Source organism: Cheilinus undulatus, linkage group 2 (genome assembly GCF_018320785.1).
Source record: "Cheilinus undulatus linkage group 2, ASM1832078v1, whole genome shotgun sequence".
Classification (NCBI taxonomy): domain Eukaryota; kingdom Metazoa; phylum Chordata; class Actinopteri; order Labriformes; family Labridae; genus Cheilinus; species Cheilinus undulatus.
In genome coordinates this window covers 32,327,767-32,348,232 of record NC_054866.1, presented here as the reverse complement: position 1 = coordinate 32,348,232, position 20,466 = coordinate 32,327,767, and the positions used below count along the sequence as shown (strand labels likewise).

Sequence of the window (20,466 nt, the reverse complement as noted above, 5' to 3'; positions counted from 1 at the left end):
TTTTTCACTTCAATCAACTGAGTTGATGGTATCATTTAAAACAAGGGTTGCAGCAGAAATTGCTGTGTCTGGGTCTAGATCCTGATTGGTGAGGGGTTAGAAAATTGTTTCAGATAGGAAATTGCATTGTGTTTTTATATCAGTGATTCTAATACTTTTGCCAGGCACATTCGTGACACAGCCTATTGTTGAATTAATGAAGATTAAATGTTAATGTTAAGTTGACAGCTAGGTGATTCAGCTTTTGCTAAAACAAAGTGTCTTGCTCAGTAACAGATGCCGAGACAGCTCGTGTAAGCTTAGCTGCACACAAGGGACCCAGGTCTGGATCTGAGCCCACTTGACCCCAAAGTCAAGTTCAGTTGAGCAGTGTAAACACAAGTCTGTTGTACTTGTGAATGTAACTATGCCAAAGGAGGAAATTCTAAATGTCTCATGTCTTCTCAAAACTTAATTTATCTTCCACTTCATTGTCTGAGCTGTATAGTAGATGTGGATGGAGGACATGGGTCTTTTTCTGTGACAACTCTCTCTCCAACATCTCTGAAAAAAACAAGTGGGTTTATCCTTTGAATGAAAGTTGTGTGCCCCTCCTGTAAAACTCCACTGTCTTGAAAATCAATGTCAACAAGCTTTTGAACTCTTCTGTAGACCAGCATTTCAGTATTTCAACCTTGCCTGTGGCCCCATGGTCCCTGTAAGGCTTCCAGCTTCCAGCTGTCTTTGTGAGTTAGCAGTATGCCAAATGTACCTTTAACTTCCGAGTTATACGGGGAGGAAATCAAAAAGGCTAAATAAAAAAAACAGCCTTTAGATTTGCTCAGATGTCTTTCTTAAATACCAGGGAGTGGAAGGATGACCTAAACATTGGCCTCTAACCCTTTTGCTGTCTAATTTATTCTGCTGCAACTAAATGTTATCAGTTTGCAACCCAAAACGCTGATATTTATCAGTTCTAATTTAATAAGAATAAAGCAGATGCAACAGAACACACACCTTCTAAAGAATCAAACTTTTGCCTCATCGATCTGCAAAATATTTTCCCAAAAGTCTTGGGCAATGGTTCCCAACCTAGGGTCTGGGCACCCCTAGGGGGGACGCCAAAGATCTCAGGGGGGCACAGGACCCTGTCTGCTCTGATGTCAAAATTAGATGTACATATATATTTCTAAAGCAGGACAACTTTTTAGAAGGTGTGTGTCCCATTACAACTGGAATAAAACTAACACAGCATTTCATGAAAAGAACATCATACCAGTAGTCAAACGTGGTGGTGGTACTATGATGGTCTGGGGTTTGCTTTAATGCTTCAGGACCTGGATGACTTGCTGTAATTGATGGAACCAAGGGTGAAGCACAGGGGGGGAAAGGGTACTGATTACCCAGGCCCACAGTAGGGAGGGGCCCTTGGAGGCCAACAATGAAAAGTGTGATTTTATCAATTTTTTTTTAGCATTTAATGTCATTATTGAATCAAAAGTGACTAAATGAATTGGTCAACAGACTGAAACATGTATCAAATAGAGTTAAATACAATACTGGTGGCCCCTGCTCTTCCCTTAAAAATGTCCAAAAGGTGTGGTCCAGCACTGCAAAATAACGCAAGTAAATTTAGTAGAATATTGCTCATAAATGGGGAAATTATGGTTCAAAAATACATTAAAATGCAGTGATATCTGTAAAAATGAGGCAACATTTGATGCTTGGCTAGCTGGTAAAGGGGGGCCCTGTGTAATATCTTTCTAGGGGCCCTAAATCCTTAGCTATGCCCCTGGATGGAACCATGAGTTCCATGAGAAGAGTGGGCCAGAAGCTTAGTGAAATTGCTTTTCAGATAGGGCCAGGTCCCTTAATAATGATATCAGCATTTCAAAACAGAATTTTGCATTAACTCAGGTTATCTTTGTCTAATATCGAAATATGTTTAATGATCTGAAACATCTAAGTGTGATACATTTGCAAAAAAATGTGGAATCAGGAAAGGGGCTAAGTACTTTTTGTATGTATGTAAAGGCATGAGATGGAACAAACAACCTATCAAATGTGTCTCCGTGCATTGTCCGGTGAATCTCCAAGCCACAGAGAGTTGATTTAGAAAGCTCTATTCATATGTCACAGGGTAACGTTACGTGTGTTAAGCTGTCAAAAAGAGAGCATAAAATAAAATACCAAATTGGAAAATAATATAACCTAGCAACCTCTGATTTCAAAATATTTTAAATGCTGTATGCAAATAGACCTAAATTGTATCATAAGGTCATATTCTATCACAGAAAACGTAACAAGTGTATCTTTTCTTTGTTTAAGGCTTCAAACTCCACATTATTTCTCAGTGACCTTCATTAAGTCCTGATACTCTATTTATGGGGGCTTGCTTTGCCACCAACATCTAACAAAGAAGTGCTTTAAAATGTTTCTTATACTTTTTCCTTACATTTAGCATCTAGCTATCTGCTGGGTTCATGATGATCCTGATCTATTGGATCACAGTAATCCTAATCCAACTCCAAAGTTCTGAACCATACAAACTATGGTTTTTATCCAGGTATAATCCAGGATTGAATCACCTTTTTTTCTTTTGAACAATGCAATTTCAAGATTTGATCATTTCCAATAGCTTTAATCCTGTTGGATTAAGGAAGATTGAAGGACCAGGCCTGTGATATAAACCGCTTTCATTGGCGAGTGAAACCAGGGAAAGGTGTCTCTCTTTTGTGGCTTTAGCACTTACTTTGAAACCAGTGAGAAGGCTTCTGCGCACACAGCCGGACACGACACCAGCTTGATCATCACGTGTTCTGCGGCTGCCTGGAAATGTGCACGAGCCACTTTCTCCAGCACCGAGGCCAGGGTGTCCACATCGCCCGCCTTTGTGCTGGGGTCCCCGCCCGCTGTGTCCAGGATGTTTCCACCGTGCACCACCAGCAGCAGCACATGCGTCTTACATTTCATCTGCAAAAGATTCCAAGGAGATTAACAAAAAAGAGACTGCAAGAAAGAGAGGGAGGGAAAGAATACATGCAGAATTCTGTGAAAGCAATTAAGAGTACCTCTACGTCCTCCAGGCCTTCAATGCTGCTCTGAGGGGCACAACGTGGGCCACCCAGCTGATAGAGACCCGCTGTGTTAAATGAAGAGCAGAAAGAGGAGGGTTAGGGAAGAATGCAGCAAGAGAAACAAAGATAAAGTCCCTGCAAACACCACTTAACAATAGCAAGGATATAAAAGCATAAATAGATATTGATCTGAGAATATGGTCAATAAAACTAATGCCTCTTCATCTCTCTTTATTCCTACTTCAAACTGGGTGATGCCTCTATGTAATCTTAGGCTCAAAAAGCCTAAACATAAGATTCAGAAGTCAATAGTGAGGGTAAACAGCAGAGTAGAGGTTGTTTTTCTGCTCTAGCATGGCATAAAATTAAATTTTGGATCTTCTGTTGCAGAGAAACACCAACCCCTTTTCCGGAAAGAAACATTTAAACATTTTTATCCCAACACAAAGATAAAAAGAGTCTCCTCTCTCTCCAAGTGGTGCAGAATAATACGGGAACCTGGCCAAACTCATTACACTCTCCAGAAGTTTCTGCAGGCTGTGTCATGCATGCTTCCTCCTATCTTTGTCTCTGTTTTTACTTTCCTTTAGCTCTGTGCTTAGCTCGCTCCCTCACTCATTGTTTATTTGGCCTCCTGGTCTGGGACCGACTGTCATGGGAGACTCTCACAGACTCACACAAACTGTCATCTCTCCTCCGCTCTGTTCCCAGCCCACAGCCTGCCTCCGACTGCCTGCTTGTCTCGCTCAGCTCACACAGGGGACACAGCGCACTGAACTATTTTGGTCGAAGAGTAACAGGAAATCAATGCAAGGAGGTTTTTCTTTTCTCTGAAGGAGGAAAAGTTCCTCCTAAACCTTGTAAAGTAGCTTTAAGAGCAAACACTGATGGCCAAAAAAACATTACCAGAGATGGCCTCAAGGCAAAGAAACCTTGTGTGATGTAAGGGTTGGGCTTATTCTGGTGTTTTTGAAACCAATGGCTTCATGAGAGAAACAAAAAATAAATATTTCTCTATGAGCAGTGATTATTAGCACTTATGCTGTTATTTATGTTTGGTGGTGTGGCTGTTCTGGGATCCCCATGCCCTTCATGAGCCTATGTATAAAGCATCAAGCAGGAACAGCACACGTTCCTGCTCTTCCTGTGTGGATACGGAAAACCTAAGGCAGGAAAAGAAGCAGCTAAAACCCCAGAGCAGATCAGGCATCAATGACAACAGTATGTCATAGATTAAGTCAGAAGCAGAATAAAGGAGGAGCTGGGGTGGAGGAAGGTTGCAAGAGCAGCTTGCAGACAGTGGCAGACACCAGAGGCCAGACTAGAGCCGTTTAAATGAGGCATTTCTTGCGATTAGCCAATAGTGTGCTAACAGCAAATCAGCTGGCCGTCAGTTGATGATGTCTTACGTAAGATCAGCTGATTTCAACTATGGCCTGCCTGAACTAATGTTATACACTCAATAAAATGACTACATTGTGACTATCAGGTATTTATTTCATTGGAGGGTTAAGCCATCAGCACGCAATATTCTCTGGAGTTTCGCTTCTCCCACTGTCTCCTAATGTCTCTCTCACAGCAGACAGGACACTCCCCTGCAAATCCAGAAAACTCCTCTGCTCATGCAGGTTTTCATATCAGAAGTAGAGGAAGGAAAGCATGAGAGAGAGGAAAAAGTTCACAAACAACCAAGACAAGTGAGCTGAGTGTTTTCCTTTATCCTTTATTCCTGTACAGAGTTAATTAAAAATGACATTACAGATACTGCCAAGGAAAGCAGAAGTTAATTATCTCCACCCAGAAACAGTACATGCAGGTTAAAGGAGGTCAGAAGCTGAGCTTATGGGCACTGAAGCACAAAAAAATGGTGGCTGCAGGCATATAAACGTCCTATTATCTTTAAGCTTATTTTAGTTATGTGTTAATAACTTGCCTGCCAACATTAACAACTATTGAGGCTACATTTTCTACAAAGCTGTGTGGATCTGCAGGATTAAAGCAGCAGAAGAAGCTCAGTAAACACCTCCAAATGTAGGCTGGCCACTAATCCACACTGCATTGTTTCTATTTGTATGTGTGTTGAATATAGAGCATCTTTGTGAAATGTATGTGGGAAAGGATTTGGATGCAAACATGTGAAAATGTTTTATTGTCCCACTGTACATTGCTGCAAGCGAGATATTAAGACACACAACACTAAAACATCTGCACTGGGATTCATTTAATGAGTATAAATAGCACTAGACTCTTCATTTACACCTATCCTTTAAAAATAATGTTATGTTTTAAACCATTTTGACATTTTCAAAATCCTCTTACAAAGAAAGTATTCCATAAAACTCTGGACTGAAACTCAGACAGATGCAAGGATTTTGGGATTGTTGGACAGTGGCTGAAAGCAGAAAGAGGTTTCATTACAAGTTTCAAAGGCCTCTGTACCTGCGGCTGATTAACTTCACCTTGATTTCTCTGGTTTGAAGGTTGGGAAATTCTGCAGCTACATGCAATAAAGTTCAGATTTCTTCTGCACCGTTCTGACAGAAGTAATAAAATGACACCATTTTCCTTTGGTCATTTTTGTCACCTCTGCAGTATCATAAAGCGGGCCAAAGTAGCCACCAACAGGTGATAAAATGGGCGGACTTGGAGCAGCAAGGAAGTGAAATGCTTCATCATTATTTGGTCAGGCAGATCCAAATGTAACCCTAAAACCTTTTCAAAGATGTTTTCACTCTTCTGCTGACCTGCTTCGGCATGGCTTTGTGACAGTTAAAAAGGAAAGGGTTAATTGTTGTGTGAGTGCTTGTATACAAAGCCTGCTAGTGGAACAATTAGCCACAGCGTCACTTTAGTCAGAAATGGACAGCATTCCTTTATTAAAGCAAGCACAGAGAGCAACACTGAAAGCTTTCTGCGACAGAAAATCTTCTGCTGGCCTGCTTTAGCATGAGTATGTGATAGTTATAGGGGAAAGGGTTAGTTGTAGTGAGGCGTGGTATACAAGGCCTGCTAGTGGAGTGCTTAGCCCGGACTTGGTGTAACCCAGGTGACAAATCCTGTATGCCAGCCTTTCTCTCTACATCCATCTCCGCTCATGCATCGTGGGGTTTTTGTCTGTTCTCGCGGGATCTCGGCGTCAGTCCGGCCAATCACGGCGGTTCTCCCCGTGACGTCATGCGGTCACGTGACTTTGCGCGGCCAGTCGCGTTTGGTTATTGTACCGCTGCGATTCAGTCTGGGAAGGTGCTGTGGGGAAGTTGGTTGAGAGTCAGGTTGCAGGTTTGTAGACGTTTATTTTCACTGTTTTTCACCTTTATTTCGCTTGACACTTAATGAGACTTATATTCCCTTGTAGGAGCCTTCTAGCATGTCCCTTATACTATTGAAAGAGCGCGTGTCTAAGGCGTAGTCTGCGGAATTTGGTGAGTGATAAATTGTTTGTGCTAGCGCTAGCTTAGCCTAGCTTAGCATAGCTTAGCTTAGGTTAGCTTGTTCATTTGTCACACTTTATGCCTGTTTCTATGGAATGTTCATCCTTAAATCAAATGACATGATGGCTTAATGTCTGTACATGTATTGTTTGGAAGTCAAATGATTTCATAATCTATTTAATGCCTTTAAATGTGAATGGATGCTATCAGACGAGTGCTATGTTACCTGAGCACTTTAGCTAAGCACTTTTGACTTGAATGTATTTCACAATTTATGGACTGATGTCTTTTGACAATTTATGAATTGATGTCTTGTTAAATAATGCAGTTAATATTTTGGTATTTATATCAAATGTGAATACTGTTACATATTACTGTTATATTTTCCTATTGCTGAATTATGGTACTAGAGATTATGTATGCAACTTATGTGTGCAACTAGTGCTATTTTGATTTGTGTGCACACTAAAGCTAAGGATATAATGTGACCAAATGATTCATTGAACTTTGGCCTTGTTCTGCAGGCCAGGTTTTTGATCCTGATGGCGAGCTAAAGAAGGAGCAGGCCTAGAGCCAACAGAACCACTGGAACTGAGAGCACTGCAGAGTCGTACCTCCCCTGCTGGCCCGGTAGGGGGCTCTTTGCAGCCCACGGAACTCTCTCCCCACGCACACACACTGCCCCATTGGCCACCCAGCTAATCACACCTTTCACGAACTCCTATCACACTTACCTCCCTCTGGTCGACCGGTCAAACCCAGACGTGGGTGCCGATGAACTGTGGGTGGGCTGGGGTGATATTTTCTGAGCGGCTGAACTAAATTCATTGCTGGACTCTCAATATTTATTGCATTGCAATCGTTCATTGTGTTACCCTTGTATCTGAACTGAGCACTTTGTGTCTTCCTCGAATGGCCATTCGGTTTGTATTGTGTACACTGTGTATATATATATGTATGTCATTTACTAAATAATTTCTATAATATATGGTGCCAACCAAAGGCAAGTTCAGTCTCCTGCCACTCCCTCCTTGAGCCGAACTCTAGTCTTCTGGTCATTAGCCCATTTCTCGTCTAGTACACATTATTTTTGTCATACTATTACATAGGTTCTTACAGGTCTACACCTGCTACTCCAGAGCTTACATTTTAGTTTGTGACACAGTTGTTACATTAGCAGCGCTTTTGTCTGAACTTGACAACATGTCTTCATTAAAACAAGGGCAGAGAGCAACACGGAAAGCTTTGACAGAAAAGATGTTTTCACTCTACTCCTGGTCTGTTTCAGTATGGCTTTCTGATCATTATGGTGGGCTTGTCTGCAATGTTCCCTCTAATTTTCAGAACTCCTGGGCAGGCATCATCTGACGTGCACACTACGTCCACATTGCAGCGCCATGGCATCACCTCTCCAACCCCAAATATCAATACAAGTGACCAAAACTATAATGATTAATAATCACTCTTCGAGTCATGAATTTCACAATTAATTCATTAATTCACAAGCCAGTCTCAGTTTTAGCTATCCACATTTTGATGTCTGGAAATCCTGTTTAGCATAATCAAGGTTTACATGTTCCCTCAGTTATCAGTTATTTTTTATTCTTTTAAATATTCTACCTCTTTCAAGTTTCCAGAACAACTTCTCCAAACAATGCAGGTGTTAAACACCCCAAGAGTACGGATTATGGTGCTGTATTTTTTCTGTTACCTGTGTGCAATATAACACTTGATCTTCCTGCTAATAACATCAAATAAAAAGATGCTTTGTGTTTCTCTTCACAAGCATCTAATCTATTCAAGCACTCTCTCTCAAACACAGCCAAAATAAAGAAGTATCTCTCACACAGCTCATCGCTAAAAAAAACTCCCAGTTGCCAAGCTGTAGCAATAAGCTGCCTTCAGCAGATGTCAGGACAGAAAGTCAGAGGAAACAGCAAAGTGAGTTCCAGCACACATGCTGCTCCTGAATTTAACGATAAGCAAGACATTTGTCTGATACCGAAGCAAACCGACAGTCATCTCTCTGTTGGTGTGACTCCAGTACAGATCAGCTTCTTGAAGCTACCAGACCAATCTTTTTTTTTCCTCCAACTGCAGATGTGTCCGACTGCACGGGGATTTCTAGCAATCCATCTGCTGTCCTGTTTTTATTTCTTGTGATTCCTCTCTGAGGTCTGAGCTCAGCCAGTCAATATGAGCTCCGTGTAGCTTAGTGGTATTTAGCAGCTGTCTCACTGCACACATTCGCGTCCAATAAATGACCTGAGCCAGAGAGCAATGAGGTGTGTTGACAATGCCACAGTTAAGCAGTAGCAGTAGCCTAAAGCCCAGTCAGGCTCACACATCTAGCAGGTACACACAGCGTGTTAGCACATCTGTTATTACAGTGCAGTCAGAGATGTTTCTTAATGTATCTACGAGAGGAAGAGAAAAATGACCCCAAAACAGAGTGTGAGGATGATAGGGCTCCAGAGAAGTCTACTCGAGCCGAATGAGAGAGGATGAAATATCGATCTATTGATTCTTCTTGTGTGTCCTGCTGTCTGTATAACTATGATTTAAAATGTAATTTTCCCATAAAACTCAAGGCTGTCTTTTTTCATCTCCAATATGCAGACCTTTTGTTTTCTGTTTCTCTCCCTCTAAGGTCCTAACCTCTTCTCTCACTTGCACGCATTCATCACCTTCGATTGAGCAGATGGGAAAAAAAAAACAAGAGCAGCAGAATGAGGGTGAGATGCAAAAGGCGGCATTCATCATCAGAAAGATTGGCTCCCAGGCTACAGATTTAAATCTTCCCAAGGAGTATGAAAATGGCAAAATGCCCTCAAAGTTTCCTGCCTGCTGGGGTGTGAATCAGCTCATTAGATAGTTACGCCATCACGATGAATAATCTTTGTTCCTGAGCAAACGTGCATGCAGAGAAAACAACAATCCAGATTTGGATTTGCAAATTGTTTTCCCCACTATGATACAACATAGCATTGTAAACATTCAAGACTATATTTACAATGCAGAGAAACATGCTGGGCACATTTCAGTCAGGACCACTTTAATCATGAAACACACATGATTTGTGGGTATATTTTTGTCTTTAATAGCAGTTTTTAATTTTTTTTTATTGCTATTATTTATATTTGGTGGTGCTGTTGTTCTGGGATCCCCCTGTCCGTCATCAAGCAGAAACAGCACATGTTCCTGTTCTTCCTGTGCCTTCAAGGAGAGCCTGAGCGAGGGAGAGAGGCAGCAATAAACCCCAGAGCAGATCAGGCATCAGTGACAACAGAATTACATTGTTTAAGTCAGATAAAGTATAAAGGAGGAGTTGGGGTGGAGGAGGCTTGAAAAAAAGCCGCTTGCAGAGGGTGCAGCAAAGCATAGCCAGGCGAGCAGTTAAAACTGCACTCATGCTGCTATATTTACAGTGAACCAGCTGGCCGTCAGCATCAGATGATAAGCAAGACCAGCGGATCTCTATTATATGGCAGCGCTCAACTCTGTTGCCTTCCTGAACTAACATTAATGCTCAATTTGTGGGAAATGACAATAACCAACTTTAAGCACAGAAATTTGATTTTTGGTGGAGAAGCAATTTTAATGCTTCAGCATACCAAAACATTTTGGGCAATGCTATGCCTCCAACTTTGTGGCAACAGTTTAAGGAAGGCCTTTATCTATTCCAACATGACTGTGCCCCAGCACACAAAGCAAGGGCTATAAAGACATGGTCTGATGATTTCATTGTGGAAGAACTTGACTGGGCCACACAGAGCCCTGAGAAACAAAGATTGCACACCAGGCCTTCACATCCAGCATCACTGTCTGACCTCATAAATGCTCTACAGAATGAATGGGAATAAATTCCTAAAGAAACACTCCAAAATCTCCAGAACAGTGGAGACTGTTAAAGCTGCAAAATGGACAGGTAGATCTAGCTTTGGCTGTTAACATCAGGAGAGAATTTTTGTTGAAAAAGGTTGGTCAGTCTGGTAAACAGCACATCCCTGGTGACGTCTTTCAGTAAACAAACAACATTTCTAGTAAGAACAGTTATTTTTGCTTTGACTTTGACAAGTCTGCAGAGAAATACTGTATTCCTGTCAGCGCTCTCATATTTTGCTCACAGATATGGACTGATGGGTAAATCTGAAAGCATCGTGGAAAACTGAAAAAACCATCACCTCTCAAATTCAGAAATAAAACTCTGGGTGTCTGAATTCCTGAAACATTTTTCTGCATTTGTTTTCATCATGGAGGTTGAGATAACTGCACAGGAACAGGAATTCTGATTCTACATCCTTATCAGCAGTGAGCAGAAACCCCTGCAAATCATGCCTCCCATGTCTGGATATAACAGGGAACATCGCGATTACATGGATTAATTGCCATTAGGCTGGTGGGCATGATGCCTCTACCATGATTTAAATGTGTGTGCTGTTCAGAAATCAACAGGTTGTTTGGCTTACGGCTGGAGAGGGGGGCTCATTTGGAAGACCCCTGCCCCCTGGCTGGTTGAACAGCCCCCCTCTGGTGACCCCTGGCACTGTACAGGCATGCTAACACACTCCGCCATCTGTTCACTGCTGCTGGCGTCAGGGTCACTCATGTCACACTGCTGTGAAAAAAGCCCCAAGAGACACCTACATCTCTACACTACATGACAAACCTAATGAACCACACATACACACAATGTAAGGCAATGCAGTTCCTACAATAATTCAAAAACACATTTATAATCCACCTTCTCTGCTGCATACTGTCCGTGTGCTGCAGCTGCAACAGCAATAATAACTCCCACATACACAAACACTTACTGCAGAGAGAAGTCAGGAAGCAGAGGTGGAGTATAGAATGGTAACCGTCTGTTTCTGGACAAAAATAATGGATGCAGTATTTTCAAGCACAAGGAATTTACAGAGTAGAACCATTGGAGTCATTTGAACGCAAAAGGTTTATTTAAAAATATGGTCATGTTTAGAAACCAATTATCTTACATTACTTTAAAGGTCACACATTTAACCCCTTTACGACAAGTTTGTATTGGTCTCAGAATCCCCCAAAACATGTCTGTGAAGTTTGCTGCTGAAAAACACTCCAGTATTGGATTTTTGCTATGTTTAACCCCCTCTGTTTCAGCCCTGCTTGGAACAAGCTGTTTCTGTGTCTGTGGCTTTGAATGTCAATGCGCTGTCTGTAACATTAAGTCTGCCAAATCTGTAGCCTCTTTTAAAAAGCTGCTAAAAACCCATTTTAATAGATTAGCTTTTTTATAATCTTTACCCCACTCTGTTTTGCTTTTGTATGTACACATGTTGCAATTGTGTTGTTTGTGTTACTTATTGGGGGTATGTTTGTTATGTTGTTTGCTTATCTGTTTGCTCCTTTTGGGTTTTGGGAAGCACTTTGTAACTGCGTGTTTTAAAAAGTGCTATATAAATAAAGTTATTATTATTAATGTTGACTCCACCCACTCTGAGGAAATGGATGTGGCTCTCCTGATCTTCCTCTGATCAGGAGAGGAGGGTGGAACTTTATTCCAAGCCGGGGGGCCAACCAAACCTGGGGGCGGTGCTAATTCCCAACATGACATCATGAGGGGAAAATCTGAGAATGGCTTGTTTCTGCACACATTTTCCAAAAGGTAGAGAAAGAGAGGAGGGAGGGAATGGATTTTTCTGATTCTTGGGGGGATGTGGATAGGCCAGGGGCACATATTTTTGATAGAAAGGCCTGAAAAAGTGTATTTTGCACAATATGTGAACTTTAATACATTTAATTCAATAAGCAAAATATTCTAAGTGTAGCTAATCGCTAAAGAGAAATTGAAGGTATTGATTTAATATGAGTAAGGAAGTAGTTGTCTTTTTTAGTATAACTCCAAAATCAAACACAGAAGCAAAGACACTGGCCCAACAATTCAGAATATCATAGTGGTTGCAATTTTCTTTTGCCATCAATGGATCGCAAAAAAAAATAAAACATGCAATCTTTATTGAGACCACATGTATGGAAGAGGATTAGGGACAGGGGTGATGGAAAAAATTATTTGTACACTTCAGAACTCAAGTTGAAATGATGAGAATAAAGTTGAAAGACAGTTTTTAAGAAAAGGTCAAAATGTCGAGGATAAAATCAAACCTCATTAGACTTTAACAGACAGTGAATCTTAACTGTCTCTAGATTATTAGGTTTTCATGATGCCAACATTTTGAACTCTGATACAATACCAGTAAAAAATGTGATACTCAATACCTATTTTGATACAACAGCAAAAAAAAAGCCTAGAAGAAGAATCACTTTGTAGTTTTCTGAAAACGAATCAAAATGATCAACACCATCAAAACTGTTTTTTTTACAGGTAGCAGATGGCCTAGTGGTTGGGTTGCGCCCCATGTACATGGGTGGCCCAGTTATAGGCTGGCATGTGGCTCTTTCACACATCATTTTTTTAAGTAACATTTGTGCACCCCGGTTTCAGTCTTAAACATTTCAAATTATTTAAGGTTATATAGCCAAACATTCTGGATTTGTCTAGCTGAATGTACTTTGTAAGAAAAAGTACTAAGAAGTAAGAAAATAATAAACAGGACACAGATTTGTGCTTCTCCAGCTATAAAGCTCTGGCTCTATTAGCACAGAAGGCCAGAAAGCAGCAACAACAACTGCTGTACAAAAGCTACGTTAGCTCATAAGGGGACACATTGCGAGAATCTGTCGCTGAGATGACACCACAATGGAGAAGATTTGCCTGCTGATCATGAAACTGGGGACTTGAAATAACTTCACAATAAGTTAAATGACAGGAAAATGCTTCTGTGAGCTGATGGCAACTGCACAACAAGAGTGAGAGACACCAGCACAGCTAACAGCATCTATGAGAGTGGAACAGCAGCCTGTTGCACAAGCTATACGTACGTTCTGCCTTAAGTTATGATGTAAACACTAAACCCTACATTTAGTTAAGTTATAACTTAAGCTGCGTCATTGTTCAGTTGCACAACAGAGGTGTAAGGCTGATCTTAACTAGTAGAGATTTACGTGCAAACTAACCAAAATATTGTCGTAGATATGACGTCTTCTTTCACTTTGTGTACTATGTGTTGATGAAGAGCAGACTCCTAAATAAAGCTCTCAAATTTCTCTATGGAGTCAGATGTTCATGTTGGCTATTTTGTTTTAGAGTGGCTGTTTTAGTCTATTGAGGAGGTCATGGCAACAACTGAATAAAGTATCAACTGTTTATTCATACTGCACAGCTTAAAGCACACTTCCCTGTTACTGAAGACAAAACTAAAGGTGGAAAACTCACAAACAAGCAGCAGCTGAATGCAGCTGTGAAGGTCTGGCAAAGCATCTGCAGGGTGTAATGTAATGCATTTACAGCATTTTTTGTGCATAAAGTATTATTCTTCCATCCACTTTTTTTGGCTTGCTTCTTCTTCCACAAAACTCAACCAATTCAAACCATTCAAACGTCAAAATACTCAGCTCAACAGCTATGCTTGTTCAAATTCATATTCATTGAATTTTTATAGAAATTCAGCAATTTTCAAAAAAGTTGGGACTATTGAATGGATAGAATGTTCAAAATGAGCGCATTCACATTTTTCCCCTCATTCAAACCCCTTAGTATGATTCAACTTTTTCATATCATTCAGCATTTCTTCACAGCAACCTTTCACATCTGAATGACTGTTTTTAGCCCTGCAACATATTTCCTGTTGACTTCATGGAATGTTCAGATCCTAGACAAGTGGCAACCTCTGGTCCTGAAAAATGAAGCCAATGCAGAAGTGCAAAAAATTGCTATACCGTGAGTGTCTGTGTTTGGTTTGGTTTGCATTCACACTGCTCTTGGTCAAAGGAAACCAAACCGTCTGAACACCTACAACCTCTGCCCGTTAGGGCCGCTGTCGTCACAAACATACGGCGACCAAGAAGAAAAGAAAACGTAGAACAAGACGAAACCCATCTCTATCCCCCTCCACTGGTCTTTATTTTTCCACATAAACAATGAAAAAACACAGAATTTACACTGTCTTGGGGTTTCTGCTTTTGCATTAAGGGATTATGAGCAGCCAGTGAGGCAGTGAGCCGTTCAGCATGTTGTTCTTTACATGAGACGAATAAATCAGCACCACTACGACGTGTTGCTATGGCTACACAGACACCAAGCAAGGTACCAACATGTATTTGAGTGTACTAAATCACATTTAAATCTGTATATCATTATGCTTTATGCCACTTTGGTTCACAAGTTGGTCCGCTTTGCTTTCACACCTCAAACGAACTGTAGCAGGGTTTGTTTGGAAGTGGACCGAGACCTCCTGTTTCTAGTGGACCAGAATCCGCTTGTTTGGTCCGCACCAGAGTTCGTGTGACTTTTCACACCACTCCAAATAAACTAGACTATCCAGGAAAATGGAATAGAGTTCATTTAAAGTGGACCAAGCTTCGGTGTGTATGCACCCTAAATTGCATTTACCATTAGTAACTGTTAGGGATTAGCTAAGTGCCCAATAACATGCATACAGGTGCATCTTGATGAATTTGAATATCATCAAAAGGTTTATACATTTCAATAATTCATTTCAAAAAGTGAAACTCACATATTCATTACACACAAACTGATATATTTCCAGTGTTTATATTCTCTTTCCATCTCGTGCTTTCAGATAAAAGCAAATGGCCCATAAAACAATCTTTTAAAAAGAAAAGAAAAGGCCATGAATGTATTAACGACCATCAGCAGCAGATTCTATGTGCACAGAGCTGAGTGATGTGGTGGACTGGATTGTCTTGATGCCTTTTATTATAAAGTGTACAGTTATTTTCCTTTGTCCTCCATCGTCTCTCTAGCTCTTTTGAGATCCAGGCAGAATCATTGTTGTCTTGGTGTGATTATCTGTTCTCGACATGCAATAACACCATTTCTCACTGCATCCTGTCAGGCAAACATACACACCTGTTCAGAAAAACACAAACAGATATGCAATAAACACTGATACAGCACCACCAGATGCACAGATTAAAGGATTAAAAGCCTCTTAAAGCAAATTAAAGCCAAAGTGATGTTAAAATAAGAGCTGAACATTTAAGGTCAGTCACTTCCCACCATTATCTCACCTCTCCAATTTCCATGTTTTTCCTCCTTCACTATAATTCTGCTGAGAAAATTGATTTTACCTTGCAAGCTTTTAAGCCACTTTAAATATGTTTTTGTCAAGAGAAAAACTAAAAGGAGAACACATTTACAAAACATTAATATAATGGGAATTAAAGTGAGATGGTGATTGTGCCAATGCAAGCATGTGCATGCGTTAAAAATGACTGTCGGGGGGGGGCCTGTGGGCAGAATACAGATGAGACTCAAGAGTGTAAATTTATGTTTTCCGTCACTCTCTCTGCGTGTGCTTCTGAATAGAGCCGCAGGGTGCACGCAGAACAGAAAGCTGTAGCGCTCCACGGAAAATGGAAAATCATTCCTCTACTCAATGTAATATATTTCTCTCCAGGGTCACTTTGTGTGGAATTAAATTCTCAACATATATTTTGTTCCAAGAAAGAAAAGCTCCACGTCAGGCTTGGTTTTTTTTTTTTGGCAGGGATTTATCACTGAGTCATTTCCTCCAAACTGACTGCTTCTACTGACTGAGCCGTTTTAGTAAATGTTATCCCAGCTTGGCAGAACATACTGAGGAAGCAGCCAGGTAGTTTTTCTTCATCACAGAGTCTTTGATCAGTTATGTAACGCAGCTATTTCAGGTTTGACTCCATTAAGTGTCAGGTTTGACTCCATTAAGTAGCATTGGGTGTTGAATAAAGTAAGAACAATATGGCAATGAAAAGAGCCGGGCATAAACAAACAAATTAAAAGTGACTGTTTGCAAAGAGAGCAGATGGAAGATTGATGTCAGATAGCCTACGTCACTGAGCGGAGATGAAAAAGAAAAAGAGGAGGAGTGGAGAGAAAAATAAAGGGCAGTTGTGCTCCAGGGTTTCCTCTTGTCTTTGATGGAAACCCATCACTGAAGTCTCCATCGAGGGGGAAAGTGTTTACTGTCGCCTGTAGCTTTCTGAGTTATGAATGTAGGAAGATAGAGAGTGGGGAAATATGAAACATGATGAGGTGGCGCGATGGGAAAAAAGTGAAGGAGGCTGGAGAGCCGGGGGCAAATGGATGTTCAGAAAAAAGCTGAGGAGAACAAAAAAGGGAGTGAAGGAATCATCAGCAGCAAAAGCAGAGAGGTTAGAAACACTAAGACACATTTGAGGGACGGACAAATTAAAGGGGACAGGATGTAGCTCTGCTGTGGACTCCGCTGGGCTGTGAGCCCAGCTGCATTTTTAGGTTTCCTTGATGATCACAGACTTTAAAGGAAGGTGATCATGTTTTGATTTGGAAATTACTCTGCCCACTACAGTCATAATTGTATGGTTTGGACCGTAAAACTTAAGCTGAAAGCTAATGGATGAAGATTTCAAGTGTTGGTGAATCTTACCCTCCGGTGCTGCAAAACACTGCAAATAATTTCTATGATTTTGAATTGATTTAAATTTTATATCAAATGATTTTTCTCTTTTTAAGATTAGTTCTGGGATTTTAATGCTTTTATTGATAGAAAAGGACAGTAGAAACAGGGATGAGAGAGTAAGGAATGACACGTGACAAGGAGCCACAGGCTGGACTTGAACATGGGCCACCCACATACATGGGGTGCAACCTAACCCGTGGGCCATCAGCCCCACCCTACGTACATTTTCAGCAGCCAGCTTGAGCACAGCAAATCTGATGCTGTTTCTTTACTCTGTGACATTTCCTGATCCTCTGGTACACAGTTACTGTAGAGGTGTGTCTCATTAGCTGTGCTGTTAGCATTGGCAGTCCTAGCTATCAGTGTCAGTAATGTTTACAGGGCTGACCTACGGACATACTGCCAATGTCAATGAAATAGGGGTGTAATGGTATTTATATTCATCCCGTACCGTCACGGTTCGATGCATGCAGTAATACGACGAATACATCCAAGTGAGTATTAAAAAAAGTTGAGTTCTCACTTCAATCCAGGTGGTGGCAATGAGCCTAAAAGCTGCCAGCAACCATTATACGCCCTTTTCACGCTGCCCATTCTCAGAGCAGAAGTGATCAAAGGCAGTGGAAAACATCATCCGGGTCTGCTTGTCAGTCGCGAAAATGAATGAATGAAGTGAAGATTAATTTTTCGAAGTTTCTCGACAACCTTCCAAAACTGATGATGGCTGATGTCAATAGGATTGCTGACATGTTTTCCTTGACCTCAAGCTCCAAACTTGAAAAAGGTTACAAATTCTTCGTCGAAGGATATTTATATGACTACCAAGGTAGGTATGACTGTGAATGCTAGGCAAACAAGCAAGCTAGCTGTTTTAGCCAAGTGGTCCTGGTCCAAAATCATATTCCTTTACTCGCCAAATGCAGGTAAAAATCAATGTTGCTAAATATAATCAACGATCTCAATCACCCTGACGGTGAATAGTTGTATTTTACTTTATAATGCTGGTTATCATCTATCCAAAATATACTTACATACATACACACAGCCACACGAAAAGGGAAACATTACAACATATGCTTCATTTTAAAGCCATTTTAAAACACAAACCTTTGCATACAGTACGATGGCATGTGTGGAGTTCTTTTAAATCACCCATATAGTAATGGTGCTCTGGCTCTGTGAATCATATTAACTTTACCTTCAACTATCAGCCTCGGAGGAGGGAGAGAGGGACTCTGCAGCTGTGTCATAGGTAAAGTTATCCTAAGATTTCACTCGGCTTTACCTCTTTATCATCCAAGATGGGCTGTGAAAAGTTCTTCCAAACTTTGTAATAGGTCCCATTGGTTAAAAAAGAAATCCAGTGCTGAGGTCCGTGTTGAAATCGGCAAAAAAGACGTTAATTTGCATACTTAACAAGCTAACATGGGGTGTTGTGATGATGCGTTCAAGTTGGCTGGGAAATTTTAATGTTTAAAGAATGGGTATAAATATGTCAATATATCAATGAAAATAACCTACTTATTCAAAAATGTATTTATTTATTAAAATTTTTAATCATTGAAGAACTTTTGGAGGAATGTCACAGCATTATTGATAATAATTTAAATGTGATTTATTCAGCCTATTATTTTAATACAATTTAATACAAAAACAATTTAATTTAATTTATCCGCTTCAATCACCACACCGGAGATGTACTGAACCGTGACTTCAAAACCAAGGTACATACCGAACCGAAAATATTTCTTTATCATTACACCCCTACTATAAAACCATGGAATACTCAGCAGAGCCTGTTTTTACTGAAAAAGAGAGTAAATATCTAGCTTGGTTACCTGGCTAAAGCTCACAAAGGTCTTCATATTTAATCATTTTGCAATCAAAGCACAAATGTTTCATTTCTGATTTTCCTCTGTGTATTTATGTTTTTGTAACCAGCTGATCAAAACAGGCATCTTTTTGTTAAAATAAATAAATAAATAAATAAAAATGTTAACCAGTGGAGCTGCCCTCTGTAGAAAAGAATGCACATTCAAGGCATGTCATCACCAAGAGACAACCTCCAATGCTGAGGAATAAAGCCAATGCAGAAGTACATCATATAATGAAAATATAATGATATTTTATGGCACTGCTTTATTCATACAGCTTTACTTTGATGCTGACATATTTACAGTGAAGAGTACTGAGCAGTCAAGTACCAAGCTTCCTCCCGACATTACACTATTTTTATTATTATCATTATTTATTTTCTTTATGTTTTGAGGAAAGGGAAATGGAACACATAGGCTTGTGGGTAATTCCTGCATGCAGAGGATAGATCTGTGCATCCTTGTTTAAAGGACTCATTCCTTCAAAGAATAATGATGATCCTCAACATTGGAACGGTCCTCCGATGGCAGTCGATGATGTAGTATCCTTCAAAAACAGCTGCTCCAGGAGCCTTCCTTGGCTTTGAGAAACAGGATATGTCCATCGCTTCTGTACGAGTCTTCAACAGTATTTCTTATTACCTCTCTGTAGATACATTTAGCATTGTGTGCCACGGTGCATTATGATGTTTTGGTTCCCACTGATCTCAATTCTCTCATTTCCTGTCAGCTACTATCTAATAAAAGCAATGAAATGCACCAGAACATTATTCAAACGCATTCTCTGACATATCTGTAATGCATTAGGTCTTGCTTGCAGGGAAATTGGGACTCTGTTTTCTGTGATAAAGTGAAATCATAAAATCAAACTTGTTGTTCCCAGTGCTTCCAGATCTCTCTAAATTCTAGGAAGTCTTTGGTTCTGTTAGTTGCAACATCGTTTTCTCTTGCTTTATTGGGATCTTTCTTGTTCCTTCACCCTGTTTTTCCTCTGCTACATTTATTTTAATATCCCTTTAGCTCCCACGAGTGTAGGATGTAAACAAACAAACGAGGCAGAACCTCAGCAGGCTGATGCACATTTATATTCAGCACCATGTTGGGGAGAGTTTCTATTTTGGGTTTGTTTGACTTTGCTGAGTGTCAAATATAAGAATCAGAGAGAAGACAAGGGAGGGAGAATAAAATTACCCCCATATAAAGAGAGAACCAGCACTCCTGATATTTTATTACCATCTCAGAAGGGCTCTGATAACAGGTTTACTGGACAAATTATGCGTATATGTTTGACTGTTTCAACTGTGTGTTGGGAAAGAAATGGAAAGTAGTACAAACATCCATCTTGTCTTAGATGAAGAAGATTAGCCTTGCTTTATTTTCATGCGTTATATAAAAAGAAGGGAGGGGGTCTCTGAGGCTGTCAGTCTGAAGATATTGGGGGCACATGCAGTCCTAGAGAACAGACACTGTATGACTGTATAATATTGTGTCTGCTCTATGTTTCTCAGACAGAGACGCGGTTATAAAGTCCACTTCAGGTAAAAAGACTTCCAGCTGTCTAAAACAG

At 40.4% G+C, this 20,466-nt stretch overlaps 1 protein-coding gene across 2 annotated transcripts in view; it reads right to left on the bottom strand.

Annotated features, from left to right (window-relative positions):
- Nucleotides 1-20,466, bottom strand: part of pitpnm3 (PITPNM family member 3) — a 152,459-nt gene that overhangs the window by 69,183 nt on the left and 62,810 nt on the right. For both annotated transcript variants that reach the window (XM_041813635.1, XM_041813641.1), the window contains exons 4-5: nucleotides 3,051-3,121; nucleotides 2,732-2,952 (exon numbers count right to left, since the gene is read on the bottom strand). In XM_041813635.1, coding sequence (XP_041669569.1) covers nucleotides 2,732-2,952; nucleotides 3,051-3,121 — 292 coding nt within the window. The remainder of the gene's footprint in view (nucleotides 1-2,731; nucleotides 2,953-3,050; nucleotides 3,122-20,466) is intronic.